Consider the following 14284-nt stretch of genomic DNA (forward strand, 5'->3'; position numbering starts at 1 on the left):
TAATATAATAATAAAAATAATAATAAAAAATAATAATATTAATAAAACTGATAATTCAGGTCATACAAAAATAACTAAACTTTTTTGTAACTATAATTTATTCAATTAATGAAATTTGACATATTTTTTTAGTTTTTTATTTACTAATAATGAAATATTTTTACTAATTGCTGAAGCAAAATATCAGCTAACATTTTACTGATAGTTAATCATTTTTAACAGTTTTGCTGAAAAAGTTAGTAGAAAATCATTTACTGATTTCAATTAGTAAAAACATTTACTAAGCTATTTTTAAGTAAAATTTTTCTTCTTTTCACATTCATATTAAGAGAGTTAGATAGGAAACACGTTCAGATGAATTTCAAGAATTTTAAATAGATTTCTTGAGACAAATAGGAATCTATAAGTATAAAGAAAGTTGTATAATTCATTGCTCTATAAGATTATTTATTGAAGATATTCTAATCGAAACAACTTGTTGCTACAGAACTTCCAACTTTCTCTTAAAAATCATCTTTAAAAGAAAATTTGCATACAAGAACGGTGTTAATTTACAACATAAAAAAAGAAAAAAAGTAAAAAACACCTAAAAACAGTAAAAGAAAAATAATCTATATATACCTAAATAAAATTATACTCTTGTACCTGCGAAAATTAGAAAAAATAATTGAAAGACACAGAAAACCAAATAAAAATCAGCAAGTTTATAAAATTATTGTATTAAATTAATAATTTTTCAATTTTAATTTAATATTTTAATGGAATTTTGTTTAACAAGAATTTCTAAACACAATATTCAAAAGTAATTTAAGATATCAGGAAATATAATTTAAACTCTATTTAGTCCAGAGTATAAATAACATAAATGTTGAATATAGGTAAATATAAACTGGTACAAAAAATGAAAATAAATATAAAAATATAAAAATAAATCCAAATAAGTATATACCCGAAATAGATATAAATAAATATAACCAAAAATTAATAGAATCTGTTAAGAGAAGTTTGAATTTTATCTGATTCTTATATGTCAGGAATATAACATTATAAATTATATTATTTATACTAATGAGATAATTTCACAAGAATAATTTATTAATCGAAAAATAATCAAACCACTTTAATTATTCATATTATACTCTATATTTAAAGATTTACCTAATAATTATTATAAATAATATATATTCACATGTAGTTGATAATGTCATCTTTATGACATAAATATTATAAGTATGGAAAATTAATTAAAAGTTTGATATATAAATTATAAAATGACACATCGACAGAAATTAACTACACAAATATATAGTTATAAAAGAAAAGAATATTTTAAATTCACTTAAAATAAACTTTACAATATAGTTACAAAATTAGTTTCCTCCGACATTTCTCATTTCAATTATCATTTATAAATTATTATAAATCGAAATTACCAATTCTTCTTTATTAAATGTCAAAGGTTTGTGCTCTTCAGAATCTCTTCCATATATTTTATTCTATTATCGGTTTTTTTGCTCTACTTTTCTTGCTTTTAATTATAATTATTATTTACTATTATCAAAAAAACTCATATTATTTGTATATTATTATTATTTTTTTATTCCGTGCCATTCTATTCACTATCATTATTTTATTATTGTTATTATTTTTATCCGTTTTATTCTTATAATTCTTATTTTTTATGCACGTCAATCCTTATTATTTTTCCCTTTTGACATAGTGTTCTTATTTTATTCATTACTTACAATAAAAGTAACCGACAGATTAGCTCAGTCGGATAGATGCCTCGCTTGGCGGTCGTTTAAGGACCAAGGGTATAAGTACCCTTGGTTCGCGCCCATTTGGCTTGGTATTTTTCCGGCACGTGAGACAATCTGAGCGGGAGGTTTGACGTCGAGGTATAATGATGTGCACCGTCGATTATTGTCCGGTACACACCATTAGAACTCGACTGTCGATAAACCGGTTGTACTCAGAGAGGTTTTCTACAGTTTCCCTCTTCTCTGGCGAGAAAACCCATTGACGGGTGGTCCAGGCAAATGCGAATACTCCTAATTTTCAAGTCGCTCTGTAGGCGCAAAACTTAGTATTAGGAAATGTATAATAAGAAATATTATGTAAGAGAAAATGTAAACACACTTGTATAGCTAGATAAGCTTAAGACGGGTGTATAAACCAAATAAATACTTACAATAAAAGTAATTTTATAGAAAAAAAGAGAAAATAATAATATTAAATAATAGAAAGAGAGAAAAAAATAATTTAATAAACTACTTTTATCAACTTTGATATTACATTAGTTGGTCATTTCAGAATGAAATTTTCCCTATAAACAAAGGAGGGGTGTCAATAAACGTATTATATTCACCCAGAGGATTACCTTCTTTAGAAAATTACACCTTTACGTAATAAAAGGAAATTTTTCAAGTTTTAACCTTGAAAATATTGTCCAAATTAATTGAGAAAATTCAAAATAATATTGAAAATAAAGGGGAACATTTTTTCTTTCTATTGAAAATTCTCTCTCTTTCTCAAAAAAAAAAAAAATATAAATGAATACTAGTAAATGAATAAAATAAATAAATGCAATTAAAGAATACTATTCAATAATGATAAATACGAATAAGCAAGAAAAAAGCGCACACTCAATTCTTTTGGATTTAATTCCATAAAAACATTTCTTGACAAATTAGCACATTCCTTGACCAGAACGTGACACGACGAAAAAAAATTACGAGAAAAAGACCTCGACGAAGAATATATATACCTATATATATATATACATTTAGAAGAAAAAAAAAAGAGAAGAATAAATGGAATAAATTTGAAAAATTGAAATATTCTTAACGCCCACATATCTCACTCTCTTTCTCTTGAACAAAGTGAGAAACTGAGAGACAGACACGTTTCAATTTTGTCAACGAATGAAAATAAAACGAAATTTTATTATAACAGAAAAGAACTGACGTGTGGTATTTTTTTATATTCATATATAGACAAGATTAAACTGGTTATAAACTCATACAAATATATCTTTTTATTGGAACGTCTAATAATAACTTGATATGTGTGTCTGTTTTTTATTGGTCGTTATCATTTCGACTCTTATGCGGAGAGAAGAAAAAAAATTGTCTTTGGATGCCTGCCATATGTCTCACTTCTCTATTTACATGAAAAAAGAATTAAATGAATACATAATAAAAAAAGAATGAACTCCTTTTTTACAAACGTTGTCTCTTTCTTCCTATCTCTCTCTCTTACTCTTTCGCTTAATCTCGAGTTATAAACGAAAACGTTTACTTTCACCTTAAAAAAGTACACACACAAAACACATACACAGATGTAAAATGTGATCTTGAAATGACCTTGGCAAAGAGTAGCTCGATGCAAATTAAATATGTATACATACTGCAAATTACTGATATTTACCCATTAACAATATTGACATTTTAATACATATAGTGATATTTACTGTTTTAAAATATATTCAATTTTCAGAAAAAATATACCGTTTTCTTGGAAATACAAATATTCACTGATTTCTTCTTAACTGTATTAACAAAAATTCTCAAAAAAAGTCGAGTAAATTCTATTGATTTTTTTCTGGTTCAATTGTTGTGACGGTTTTTTTTGGTATATGCTATTACAATTACAGTACTATTTACTTAATATTTTTAAAATTACTGTAACCGTATAACCATTTAAATTTAGTTTGTTGTGATTTCGTTTGTATAACGTAGTTTAACTTGCTCGCGAATATTAATAGCATATATATTTTCTTTAAAAGGGATTCTCAACAATAAATTGAAAATACAATTAATTAAATTAACCAATTTTTCCCAGCAAAATTAAATCCAATTTTAATCCACAATTAGGTACTAATTAAAGTAACTGATAATTGAAACAACAGACAATTGAAATTATACGATTATAAGCAAAAATTCATCAGGTTTAGTTTTAACTGTTAGTAATTTGATGTAATTTTCATAAAAATGTAGCTTTAATTCAATAAAATAGAAACATAAAATGAAGTACTAATTACATGAAGAAATATACAAAAATTAAGATGACTAATATTTATCACTCAGTGTCTCAATTAGTAGCAAAAGTGAACAATAAATTGGTACCTCAAATTAATGATATTTAATTAGAGAATTAGAACGAATGGTATATTTTTATTTAAGGCGAAGTCTTAAGTAGTCATAATTTTAATTTGTGGTCTAATTTCAATACAATATTAGTTAATGCTTTGAAAATTTCTTGAGGATAGTTTAATAATCATAGTTTCAATAGTAATGTCTGCAGTTTCAATACGTAGTCAATTGGTGTCTTCTCCCTATTTGATTTTTTATATCGAAAAAGTAATTCTTTCATTTCAATCTTGAGAATTTTTTAAACTCGAAAATTTGGTTCAATAACAATTAAAACACATTAGCCATTTCAAAATAGAAACATTGTTTTCCCAACTTAAAAAAAACCCACAGCAATATTTGCCTTGTATTTTTTTTTCTGTAATAGGCATATGTTTATAAATTCAGTTTTGTGTGACAGAGAAAAAGAGAAGGAGAGAGAAAGATTTTTTGGCCAGGAAGTTCACACATAACACGCGAGTACAAACGTCAAAAAGAAATTGAGCGTCTTGTTTGTGTTCCGCGAAACTAATGAAATTCCCCAAGCACACCGCCGTGGTCTTCTTCGAAAGGAACCAGAGTGCGGGTATTTTTACAGTTTCCTGTCAGTCGTGCTTGTCCCCCATGTTAAATGTGTATACGTGTAATATTTTTTTCCCTTTATTTTATGCTGTACAATGTTTAAACACTCTGGTCATACCGGTTCTCTCTTTCTTTTGGTAACGAAGAGAGAAAAATTCAGAGGAAAAAGAGACAGAGAAACTTTGAACCGAGGACATGGAGGAAAAGAAGCTGTCTGACCTTGTGCTCAAATGCCAGTTTTCTGTATATTTTCACCGATGCAATTGCTATTACCTTCATTATATATATATATATATATTACTAAATGTTGAGAGATTGTCACACTTGCGTAAGTGGCTAATACTCTAATAATTCGCTCTCGTCACTTTTGCGACAATTCACAAATAAAAATTACATTTCTAAACGAAATTTCAACTATTTCTAAGGTTTTAAACTTCCCAACCGAAAAATAGAATAGAAATTTTATTTATATCTTTTACACACTTAAACCTCTCCTAACTGAAAATTAATTATAATAATTTAAATTTTACAACTAAGTATAAATATAAAAATAATATTCAAAATCTGTGCTCTAATTTTTGAAATATTTGTTTGTAGAAAATTTGTATTATTATTATTATGATTACTAAGGTAATAATTTGAATATGCATACATGTGTAAACGTCACTCGAATCAGAATGATCATACGTGCTCAGTATGACAAATATTAATGAAACTAATTAACAAACAGTAAACGTGATTTGAAAATATCTTGGGAAATATATATCGATTGTATACTATTTTCAGTTATATACATTTACATTATTTCAAAGATTCAAAAAATACAAATGAAGTAGTAAAATGAATATTGCATTTACTTAACATATTATTTTATGTTCTTACAAAACATCTATAGTTTATTATAAATATATTAAATATTAATTAAAAGCATACTAAATTTTTTAAGATTAAATATCCTTTAACAAATATTACAAAATATACGCCAAATTTGACAACAAAATTTGTATATAAAAAATTTGTATTATTCCTTTTGTTTTAATTTAAAAATAAAAAACACCCAGTTCGACTAATTTTTGTTTTTCCTGTTCATCAAATCTTTTAGAAAAAAAATGCAAAAAAGGAAAAATTTGTTTAAATAAAAAATAAAAAAAAACTCTCGCGAGTGATATTTAAATATATGCAAAGTCAAATCAAACGTTTAAATGTTGAGAGAACAAGGTGAAATTTCAATTCAAAGTTGTTTGTTTCAGTGCAGAATTCAATGCACACTAGATTAATGATACCGTTGTCAAGGGAAACCATGTATAATCAAATGTTTCCAGGTCCAGGTCTCTCTCTCTCTCTCTTACTCTCTCAGACGCGACACATTCATTACCTCGCTCCAGATTGGCTCCCCATTCAAGTAGAATTATACCAGAGAGGAGAGAAGTCGTAACCTCGTCGTGTCTCGATAAATTATTACACACACAAACGTTTAACCAAAGAAATATTCCATCGACTATAACTTCCTCTTTGCAAAATGAAAAAAAAAATGGTTTTTCTTTTCTTTTAAGCAAAACGCGAAGGAAAAACAGAGAGAGAGAGAATATTTACGCAATAATTGATTACTCAATATTCTCGCGCCGCAAGAGAATAAAGACCGTGGAGCGCGAGAAAAATAATAATATCTGAGAGAGAGAGAGAAAAAAAAATACCTCGGATAAAAGTTTTCTCGTAACCTTGACCCTGCCAAGCAATGCAAAGAGCTATAGCTCGGAAGTAATTTACTCGTTCGATGTCGATCTCTCACTCTATTATTATTATTATTATTATTATTATTATTATTATTATTATTATTATTATTATTATTATTATTATTATTATTATTATTATTATTATTATTATTATTATTATTATTATTATTATTATTATTATTATTACTATTGTTATTATTTCGTAATTTATTTTAAAAATTAATTTTCTTAAATCACTGGCAATTATTTTAATTCAATATTTATTATGCGTTAGCGTTATTTAATTGAATATTTAAAGTTTAATTAATTAAATTAATATTTTTTATGTAAATATAAATATATAATAATTAATTAATAATAATCATAACTATTATTATAATTATTATTATTAATAAATGCTTAAAAATTAAAAAAAAAAAATTTCTTCGTCGTTTTAATAATAAAAATAATAGGTATTTAATATGTGTTTATTGAACCGTTTTTTATAATTCAGTAAATAGACGTTATAGACCCTCACATTTATTTTCCTAATAATAACAATAATTTTATGATTAAAAATAAATTTATGATTAATAATTAATTTATAAACTTTAATATATAGTTAACGAGTTTGTACTCGAATAGTTAATAAAGTTTATACTAATTATATGCATGAATAATACTCACACTAAATATTTAATACATTGACTGCTTATATGTATGTACGTATGTAGAAGACCGGAAAGCGATCGAGTGAAAATTTACGACCGCGACCACAAGTTACGCTCTAAAATATATATATATGCGCGTATAATGTATATAAATATAGGAAGCGACGAACCACATAACGAGAAGCTCGCGTGACGTCAGAACGTACAAAATGTATTCCAATAAAAACAACAACGGCCCAATTCAACCAAGTCGTCCATTAATCCGGTTCTTCGTGTCCCTTGGGACAGATAGATGATCCACCTCTCGTCGATCTCACGATCCCATAGGATCGAACTGGTTTCTCCGCTTTACACACACTCACACACACACAGTATTTTCTCTCCGCAACAAACATTCGCTTCGGGAGTAAACAGAAAAAAAAGATTTCGAAAAAAAATAATTTCAGATCCCGGACAGTGTTGAGCGCGCAAAGGTTCAATCAGAGTGAATGAGAGAGGGAGCGAAGAACTGTTGGAAAGCAGGTATCGTGTTGCTACACCGATCATTAGAGAAGTCTCAGTGATTTTCTTTTGGTTTTATTTATTTTTTTTGTTTTTCATCGCATTCATCTCATCGTGCACGGATTACAGAAGCAATATACCCAAAAAAAAGATTCAGCGCCTCTGGGTGAATAACACGGTTTGGTTTTTTTGTTTGTTCGAACGTCTGGTCGACGGACGAAGAAAGGAATTTTTTCCATAGTCGAGAGGGAGAGGTGAGTTCATGTTAGCTATTAGCAAGTGCCATTGATCGGGATTACAATTTTTTAAATTTTTTTTAGAAATATTTATACGAATAGAAACAACCAACTGTTTGTGACTAGCAAAAAATGATGATAAAAATTACTACAATTACCAGTAACTATTAATAACTGTAACTACCAACAGTTTTTGTAATTTTTAGTAAAAATAACAACCAGCTATTGTAATTTTTAGTAACAATAAATTTCAAAAAATAGTTTTTAGCAACTATAGTTACAGTACTAGTATAGTAATACTTTTTTTAATGGTCTCAGTTGTTAGCAGTTTAGTATAACATCACTAAAATTTTTAGAAGTGTTAATTGCTTCTAATTGCAGTCGTTACAAATGTTGGTTAATATTTTTGCTGGAAATTATTGTTGCCTTTAGTTATATATAGTTATCATGAACTGTTGTCGGTAGTATTAATAACCTTTAACTTTATCATCAACTGAAACTATTTGCAACCATAACTATCCACAACTACAACTACTGGAAGCACTAACCATCAACAATTAACTACTAACATCCGTAACTATTAGCAACAGTAACAATTAACTTTAAACAGTATAGAATTATATTTCCACTGCACCAATTTCTGTTGCCACTGATCCGGGTGTACTTTTGTCTGAAGTACTGGGAAAGTGGCACCTTTGAGAGTATTTCGAGAGGGACAGTTGTTTCAAATATCCGTACACTTCACACTCGTCGTTCAACTGTTATTGGTGCTATATTGTACGCGATTACGACGCTTCCAACTATTAAGACCATTTTCTGCCTTTTAAGAGCACTAGGTTACATTATTACTTGGAAGGCTTACACAAAACGCTTCCCGAGAAGTGGTGCAAGTTACGATCTCCTGGAACAAGAGAGGATATATAACCAGAGTCGTTAATCTCAGCACATTTCTTCCCAAACATATATGGACGTCAAAATGTTTCCTAATAATCACAATTTTACTTTCTGTTTTCTATATCATTAAAAACGAAGGGTTCACTTTAATTATCATCTTCCAGTATACAACGCACTTGTTTTATGATTAAGAATTTACATCATCGTCATCATCTTCTTCTTCTTCTTCTTCTTTTTCTTCTAAGGCGTTTTTCATCTTTTCATTAATTTAAAAAATAAAATCAACGTCAGATACATACAAGGATAATAATAATATTCCCGGAATAGTTTAGGAAAATAATCTCTCTCTAAATGAAATATGCACTCCTTTAAAAGCAACTCTCTAGAATTTGTATTAAATATTTATCATACTTAATATCCGTTTGAAAATCTTTTTCTCCCTTTAACACAAATTGATTCAATATTCCATAAAACAGTTAAACGAATCTTCCAAGAATAGAAAATCCATGAGAAAAATAACTTAGAGAATTTAATTAAGAAGAAAAAAAACAGTTAAAATCTAAAGCTATAATTAAAATCAATGGAGCAAAAGTCATTAATAAAAGCAGTAAAATTAAACATCGGAAGTGAATTTTCAAAATTTCCTCTACTCTACTATCTATTTTCGACGATCCATTATTATTCCACAAATATTATTTTTATATGAAATTAAATAAATGGTTATACGGAAATCGCGGGCATATTTGCAAATTCATGAGAGGTTAAACTAATAAACGTTTGAATACCGCAGCGTCTCTCTAGAGTAAAAGATGGTTTTCGTTTTGAAACTAAATACCATCGACACAGGGGGTCATTATTATCGAGTTTTGAACCTGTCGACTTATAGTCGTGAATTCCCCTTTCGAGCAGCGTTAGTGTGTCTGTGTGTATTACTCGCTTAGAATAGATATTATTCCCCTCTCTTTGCCCTTCAACTCCCCTCTTCATCTTGAAAAGATGGCCTATGAACGAGCTCCTGTGGGTCAAGTTATTCCAGTGTAAAACTTAGCCTCATAAGAAGTTGAATGTATTCCCTGACACGCTAGGCGAGGCAGCGAATTCGCTTCCGGAATTATGGTGTATTGAACGTTTACGGTCACTGACTGCGATATTACTTTCCGATAAGTATTCTCGAATATTTTCGAGAGAACTCGTGATTATTCAATGAGAATTCAAGACTCGTATAGTTTAAAGTTCTGTTAGGTGTATTTCTTCATGAATTTTTCAAAAACTTTGAGAAGGGATTTTTTTTCTTAGCGGTATTATCGAGAGCGTTTTGTTATTATTATCATCCTAATGTTTTAAAATTTTATTGAAATCCACAATAATTTAAGAAAATTATTATTCTGGAGATTGCAATCACCGAATTTGAATTCAATCAATCAAATACAAATACTAAATTTCCAAATAATACATTTAGAATTGCACAAAACCCTAAAGAATATAAAAAAATGTTCAGGTAGTCACGAAACACTTGCATGAATTTTGCATCAAGAATGCAAAAACGATTAGTTCAGAAATAATTGGTGGTGGTAAATTGTGGTTTCTACATCGTAGCAGGATTTACCTAGGAAGATGACTTCCGAGATTAGGTGCACCTATATATGCTCATGAGATGTTGTATCTCCACCTATAGTTCATCAGTGCGAACAGGTTAAGCACATGCTAAGTGCTTGGAGTGAGAGAGAATAGTGGTCGAGTTATTTATAGCCTAATACGGTGGTTTCGGGTCGTTGCTATTCATTCTAGTCTACGTCGGTGGCAGCGACCCGTAATAGTTTGATTGCTTAGGCAAGCCACGTATATCGCGAGCAATAATCGGACGGAAGTTAGGAGTGACTCGCAGCTGGCGTCCGGAAACACACCCATTCACTCTTGCACGCCTTCTCCTCAAGCATACAGATACTGAAACTATCTCTCTCTCTCTCTTTTTCTCTATCCCACTCTCGCTTCCTTGTTGTACAAGAATACTGCGAATACTTGGTAGTCACGCGAGACCGATCAAATAAAGAGACTTTGAAGGCCAAGAGCCTTAAGGTATCCAGAATGCAAGAAATACTCAAAACGCAGCTGCTTCAACGGTCAATTGCACCCATGATTCTTTCTAAGCATTTTTTTTCGTTCGCAATTTCCTTTTCTCTGATTTTAATTTAGAAGCTTTTTGTATTAAAATTGCTTCTTCTACTTCTTCTTCATTAAATTGGTATTAAAATACAATATTTAAAAAATTCTAATAATAGATATTGAGTTCTACAATTATTATTGGTATTCTCATAGTAGAATTTGTAGCATCATGTAAATTGTAGATGATTCTGAAATTTGCCGGATGCAAGGGAATTTTTCCTATTGGTAGTTTAACTAACATATTTTTAACCAAGAATACTTAAGAAACAAAATTTTAATGTAAAAAAATACAGACTCCACTTGTTTACGTTGCAGATTATTTGAATAAACTACCTAGCATCGGCCATCTTTGTTTTAAACAAGTGGCGCCTCTCTGTCTACAGAGGAATTGTTGCGAAAATAAAAAGCAACAATCGGATATAGAATAAGGAAGTTTTACTTTACTGAAAAAGTGGGACACTTCTCCTTTGGTGTAAAAGATGCTAGCGCGCTCTGTAAAGAAAAGCGCCTCGACTAATGGTTCATATCAGCTCGTTGCCATTTGCAATTTGAATTGCAGACATTTTGTCCGCCGATTGCAAAACACGAAAGAGAAACACCTTCGTCCAGATGGAATTTTAGGTAGTGAGAAAGAAAGGTAGTTAGGAATAAAACTCACCGAAGCATTCTCTCGTGTCGATCCCTCTCCAGCAGTTCCTCGGGACTGGGCTGCGTCGGAGCAAGAAGCGCATGGGGAAGTGGCGGTGGATATCTGGGCGGTCGCCAAAGCATCTCGGTCGCGACAACTGGATGATGATGACCTTGAGGATTAGAACTCTGATAACCCAGAGGTGGAACTGAGGAAGACGTGGAGCTCGCCGCGGGATTTGGCGGACCCTGGGGATGGGCCATCAGAAGTGAAGTGTGCTGAACGCTTTGAACGTGCCAAACCCTCGCCGGTGTAGCGGCGGGCGCCGTTTCTTCGGCGCTGAGGGCAGAACTTCGACTTCCGCTTCTCTCGTCACCGGAACCGGCACTTCTCAATGAGCTTACACCACTGTCAGAGCCACTGTCACCGTAGGTGGTGGCAGCCCGTAACGTTCCAGCGGCAGCAACGCCACCGAGAACGCCTCCGCCTGGTAAACCAACTCCGGCCCCGGCCTCCACCTCCATGAGGCCGGCCTCATCGCCGCCCTGCGATGGTAGCGACTGCTGTTGCACCTCGAGGAGGCTAGCCGATGTCAAATGGTGGTGGTGAGGACTGCCTGGTATTTGTAAATGTTGCTGATGAATCACAGGACTTCCGGTTGAGAAACGATGGTGCAGAGACTGATGATGATGATGGTACTGTAAATGATGACCCGATATGGGTGGCGGTGGCTTATTCAACCTCTCGGCTAAGATGACGGGGCTTTCGTTGTGACGACTTCGTTCCTGCTCCTCCAGGAGCAGGCTTTGCCGCCCACGGCCGCCTGGCAACGGACTCAGCCTCTCCAGCACGGAGCTTGAGTCCTGACTACTGGACTCGAGCAACTCTACGGACTCAACACTTGCCGCTCTGGCACTGCTGCCCAAACCACTGTCCTCGGTAGTGTCAACTCTCGAATCCGGCCTGCCGGGTGCACTAGACTCGCGCGACTTCTCCTTTTCCTCGTCCTCTTTTCTTTCCTCCTCCTTCTTGGACGATTTTACACAATTTACAGGTGACGTACACCCGAGGCGTTTATTTTCGTCAGGGGTCGCTTCATCCGACAATGAACCGTTGGACAATCGTTCCTCAAGAGCTTGCGTCGATGATTTTGTATCAGGATCTACGGTCAAAGTCTCACTCGACTCAACGTCCTTGGAAGGTGGAGGTTCTGGTTCCCGATCACGTTCTCTGGATTGACTCTCCTCGTTCTCGACCCGTTCGCCCTCAGTTTCAGTCTTTAATTGCTGGAATACTTTCTCTTTGACAGTTTCTTGAATGTCAGGTTCAAAATCCTTCTTCTCTGATTTTGTCTTACGGGGTGTTGAATTTGCCTTCAGACGCTTTATCAACGGATCACAACATTCATCCTCTTCGTCACGATTCTCCACCTCCTCCTCCTCGGACCTACATTCAAGCCGTTCTTTCTTATCCTCTTTAACTAACAGCTGCTCCTCCGGCGACTCGTATTCCCCACTGAGTTTTAATTCACCACCTGGCCGAGGTTTTTTTCTCACCGGTCTTTGTGAAATACTCTCCACTGGACTCTTTACCGTTGTCCCACGACGTCTTAATTTCGATAAACTACCAGGCGCTGGATTCGCCTCTTCCAATACAGTTCTGGGCGTTCGATTCCCTTGTCTCCCAGCAGAAGGTCCCTTATTCTCCCGATCTTCCTGTCCCACTGAAAGAGTCTCCTCCGATTCAACTTGAGTCCTTTCGCCTTTCTCACGACTGGCACTTTCACTATTGCGTCTCCGGCGATTACCGCGTGTATTACTCTTATCTGAAACAATTTCAAAAAAACGAAAAACGTGAGTGATAATTTCATAATTTTTTCTTACTAATTACATTTTCTAATCGCTACATTGTCAATAATAATGATTGTTATTGACACATAAAATACTGATAATTCTTATCTTTCATAAATCGATAGTTGATCCATCGATATGGATCAAAGGAGACAAGACTTGAAAAATTACACTTGGAATAAAAAATCAATTCTGATCTAATTTCTTTTTCTTTTTTATTGACGATCTTCGGGAGATTGGAATTAATAGAGAATATACGACACATGATATTACGTTGTTCATTACAGACTATCAATTTTAGTCAGCTGACAGGCGTGATGTAATGACTATCGGAACGTATTAGGGAACTTGGTTTACGAGGCTAATCCTTCTGATACCCGCAGCTAGTGAATCACAAACTATATATATGCGGGCAGACACGCTACTTAATTCTCAGCGGGAATTCCTCTCTGTTTCACAAACCAACAATACGAGAAAATTCGAATCAAGAGCTAAACTCGTTCGATAAATTCAATTCCCTTAATTCCGTGTATACAAACATAAGTATGGAATCAACTTGGCTCAACTTGGCCCTGGCAGGTCAGGGGTATGGTCAGTCTGGGCCAGGTTTGTCAATTTCTACAAGGGAGATCAGGCCCACTAGGGACAAATGAAAAACGCCCAACTTGAGCACGAATACCATCAGGGTCTATCCAGTTTTAATAATTCTTTCTGTAAAATCTGATTTCAGGGGATCATAAAACAATGTAACGAGAATAATCAAGTGCCTGAAATCATTTCCAGGCACTTGTGAAGAAGAGATTTTTAAGAGTACTCGCGAATGGAGTCTGCAGTTGAAGTATGTGGCTAACTCGGTACGTGCGGTACATGTCCGGAGCATGGGAATAATTTACAATATACACGGAGGTTAGAGAAGC

At 32.7% G+C, this 14284-nt stretch overlaps 1 protein-coding gene across 3 annotated transcripts in view; it reads right to left on the reverse strand.

Moving 5' to 3' along the window:
- The window catches only part of LOC122497717 (probable JmjC domain-containing histone demethylation protein 2C), a 550088-nt gene that overhangs the window by 136505 nt on the left and 399299 nt on the right, over window positions 1-14284 (reverse strand). For all 3 annotated transcript variants that reach the window (XM_043604996.1, XM_043604995.1, XM_043604994.1), the window contains exon 8: window positions 11548-13342. In XM_043604996.1, the coding sequence (XP_043460931.1) occupies window positions 11548-13342 (1795 nt within the window). The remainder of the gene's footprint in view (window positions 1-11547; window positions 13343-14284) is intronic.

Source organism: Leptopilina heterotoma, unplaced genomic scaffold (assembly GCF_015476425.1).
Source record: "Leptopilina heterotoma isolate Lh14 unplaced genomic scaffold, ASM1547642v1 Lhet_135, whole genome shotgun sequence".
Taxonomy (NCBI): domain Eukaryota; kingdom Metazoa; phylum Arthropoda; class Insecta; order Hymenoptera; family Figitidae; genus Leptopilina; species Leptopilina heterotoma.